The 4,096-nt window shown below is 33.7% G+C and overlaps 1 protein-coding gene across 1 annotated transcript in view; it reads right to left on the reverse strand.

The window, feature by feature from the left end:
- Positions 1-809: 809 nt before the first annotated feature.
- tmem231 (transmembrane protein 231) overlaps positions 810-4,096 on the reverse strand; it is a 9,548-nt gene continuing 6,261 nt past the window's right edge. Inside the window, exon 7 of the mRNA XM_073832298.1 lies at positions 810-1,659. Within this exon, the coding sequence (XP_073688399.1) occupies positions 1,497-1,659 (163 nt within the window). The 3' untranslated portion in view covers positions 810-1,496. The remainder of the gene's footprint in view (positions 1,660-4,096) is intronic.

Consider the following 4,096-nt stretch of genomic DNA (forward strand, 5'->3'; position numbering starts at 1 on the left):
ATACAACATTTGTGAATGTGTGTCTCTGCAACCACCTGAGACACAGACAAGAGACTAACCCAAGAAATGTATTTAGTTACCACTTGTGAGTCTACTAGTGTATGAAAGATGGGTTCTAGTGTACTACAAGTGGAAACTAAATACATTTCTTAAATACAGAGACAGTATGGTGTCCCAAAATAGCACAGCTGAGTACAAGATGATCTACAGTTTATCTTAAGAAGTACTAAAGAACAACCAGATAAAAACGTTTGTTAAAACAAACTTTAAGTTGACTTGAAAAAGCCGGACCAGAATGTTTGAAAAGGTTTGAAAAAGTCTGAAGTTTTAAGTTTGAATGTTTTGAAGGCAACACTGGTGAAGAAGAAAAAAAACAAACAAAAAAAAAAAACTAAAACCAGCTTAGGCTGGTTTTAACTGGTCAACCAGTCTGGTTTTAGCTAGCATGTTTCTAGCATGATTAGCAAGTTGCTAACATGTTTCTAGCATGATTAGCAAGTTACTAGCATGTTTTTAGCATGATTAACATTGCTAGAATGTTGTTAACATGTTACTAGCATAATTAGCGAGTTAGTTTGAATGAGTTTAAATGGAATAGAAATCTAACACAGAAGGTCAGTTTGATTGAGTCTCAAGGGATTGTGGGAGTTTTGTCGGTGTGAGTTTGAATAGTGCTGATCATTTGAACATTGGTCAATGTAAGTCTATGGGGTTTTTCCCAGTTTTAATCGAATCATCATTTTTAGAAAAGTCTGATCAGTTAAAAAAGATAGAGCAGTCTGAAGAATAAGAATAACTGTAAGTTTAAATAGCATTTCAGTATTATTAGTTTTATTAATTATTAGTATATTAAGTACAAAATGAGTGCATGCAAATAAAGCACTTTAAGTACATTATGAAAGTGCACCTTTTTTCTCCTGGGAAAGCAAACACACGACCTGCTACTGTTTTTGGCTTTTGTTTGGTTTGAGTCAACATTTGTTCAAATGCATCTCTCTGAGACTTAATTCATTTGTTTTGTTTTTTTAAGCTCAACCGCTGACAATCTTCCAGAGGATGTTAATCGCATTATTTATTGTAACAACATCTCAAAGCTCCTGCCAAAACACCACACTAACATTGTGAAAGGTTTCTGGCTAAGCGACAGAACCAATTAAACATCAATCATTAGCATTATGACCTGTTACTCGTGAGGAATCAGAAGACAGCCCTCAAGGATTGTTCATGGCATTTGTGGATTTTAATATATCTAACAGCATGAGCTCTTTGAGGTTATTTTATCCAACCAAATTTCTTGTATCAGTCTTTCCACACAGCAACGGACAACTTTGTGCTGTCGACATACTTTAAAACCAGAAAAACCAGCGATTCCACAAGCATCCTGGTGGGAATTCCTTATGAATGTACTTGAACTGAACAAAGACAACTACATATAGATCAGCAAATACAATCCTCAGCAACAACTGAAGATCCTCAAAACTGGACGATGAAATCCATCAGGAGCTGTGCTGTTTAAACGGTGAAACTGCGGTGGTTGGTAAAACCTGGTTTTGAAAGATGAATGTTTGAATGTGCTGGAAAACCCAAAGAAAGATGAGCAGGACGCTGACATACTGAATCCAGGCAACCTTGATCATTTCCCAAAAGCCCGGCCGATAGGTAGAAAAAACAGTCAAGGAAATTAAACTGGAGCTGATGAGATCCAACATGAGAGAAGCATCTAGGAATGCACACAAGCCAGGAAGTGACATCTGCAACTCAAAGTCACTTGATGTATCCAATATGTGCTCATGACACCGCAACCATTTCCTGTCTTTCCAACCATTTCCTGTCTCACCATTTCTTCTGTTTTTTGAGGGAAAAAATGTCATCTGAAAGAAACTTGGGATTTACTTTTTTCCTTTTTTATTACTGGGATTTTATTGCAGACCAGATGGTTGATGTTAGCGACCAATAATGAAACAAACGAACGAACAAAAAAGCGAACTACAGTGGCTTGCAAAAGTATTTTTCACGTTTTGTTTTGTTGCAGCATTATGTTAAACTGCTTTAAATTAGTTTTTCTCCACATCAATTTACACTCCATTCACCGTAATAATGACAAAGCAAACACCAGATTTGCAAATTTTACAAATTTATTAAAAATAAAACACTGAAATAAGTAGATTGCATAAGTACTCATACACTTAACTCAGTACATAGTCCAAGCACCTTTACAGCCTCAAGTCTTTTTGGGTCTGATGTGACAAGCTTTGCACATCTGCATTTGGCAATTATCTGCCATTCTTTGCCTCACCTTTTCACCTCTCAAGCTCTGTCAGCTTGGATGGGGGCTGGCAGACATTTTCTAGAGTCCTAGTTGTTCCAGTCATCTTCCATTATGGAGAATGCTTCTGTCAACCTTCAACGCAGCAGATTTGTTTCTGAACTCTTCCCTAGATCATCGTCTTAACGCAAGTCTGTCACCAAGCTCTAGGCAGTTATCTTCACCTCAGGACTTGGTTTTTGCTCTGATATGCATTTTCAGACCTTTTCTGAGAGGTGTGTGCCTTTCTAAATCAGACTCATTCAAATTAATTTGCCACAGTTTAACTCGACTCCAAGTGTAGGAACATCTAGAACAAATCTGAGCTAAATTTCGAGTGTCCCAGAAAAGGGTATGAATACTTATGCAACGGGATCTTTTCAGTTTTTTATTTCTAATAAATTTGCAAAGTTGTTACAAACCTGTTTTGTGCTTTGTCATTATGGTGTATGAGATGTAGACTGATGTGGAAAAAAAGTAATTTAAAGCAGTTTAACATAATGCTGCAACAAAACGTGAAAAAAAATGAAGGGGTATGAATACTTTTGCAAGGCACTGTATATACCCTCAAAAAGAGTATATTTTACAACAAACGGATTGTTTAGCCAAAAATGTAAATTCTGTCATCATTTACTCACCAAAACGTTTTAAACGTTTGTAATCAGCAAGATTTTTATGTTTTAAGAAGAGACACTGCAGGCAAAAACACTGTTTTTCATGCACCTGTCAAGTTTTGGTTTTTCAAAAGTTTTTTTTTTCAGACTAGTGGTAAGAAAACATCCAAAAGACACTGTTGAGTATTTCTTTTATAGCACATTATATATTTATGTCAATAGATTTCAATTACAATACATATTTTTAAAGGCTGTTTACTCAAAATGAGTTTTTTGCTTCTACACTGAGCCATAAATCTCCACTTCAGTAGCACTTACTTTACTTTTACACTAAACTTTACATTTTTATTCCTGTCTATATCCTGAAGGTTTTTACAGAGGGATTTGTTCGTATAATTTGCTTGATTTTATACATTTTATTTGCCAAAAACTAAAAAATATCATTTTCTGTCTGTTCAAAATATTTTCTAAATTATAGAGTGACGAAATGAGATTCTCTGTAAAGACATTTGACTCTAATATGTCAAAAAAATTAAACAAGAATTTTGAAACTGCCTTCATCCAGTGTTTAGATTTTTGTACTAGATATGGATGCAAATTTCATTAAATAATGCCTCATTTGCATATTAAAACTTAACAATTTAGAAAACTTGTAATACCAAAAAATGTTTTAATTATCAATGCAATCAATCAACTGAGTAAGTAAGGCGATAACTATTAGTTCATTTTTTTTTACCCTATTCACCTGCAGTGTCTGGCCAAAAGAAGGTTCTTTATTTAAATATTTGATCAAAATACAGAAAAAATGAATATTGTGAAAGATTATTACAATTTATGATAATAATATTACAAAATATTGTAAGTTGTTCTATGTTAAAATACTGTGATGCAAAGGTACATTTTTAGCATCATTACTCCAGTTTTCAGTGTCACATTAGAAATCATTCTAATATGCTAATTTATAATCAGTGTTGGAAATGTTTTTTTTGCAGCTTTATATTTTTTGTAACCTGTGATACTTTTTTCAGGATTGATGACTAAAAAGTTTAAAAGAACAGCATTAACTTAAATAGAAATCAAAATTTTCTCTCTTGAATGAAATTAGTAATTTTAAATCAGCAAGGATGTGTTAAATTGATACAAAAATGTGACAGTAAAGACTAATATTCTTAGAAAC

The sequence above is a fragment of the Garra rufa genome, chromosome 25 (genome assembly GCF_049309525.1).
Source record: "Garra rufa chromosome 25, GarRuf1.0, whole genome shotgun sequence".
Taxonomy (NCBI): Eukaryota; Metazoa; Chordata; class Actinopteri; order Cypriniformes; family Cyprinidae; genus Garra; species Garra rufa.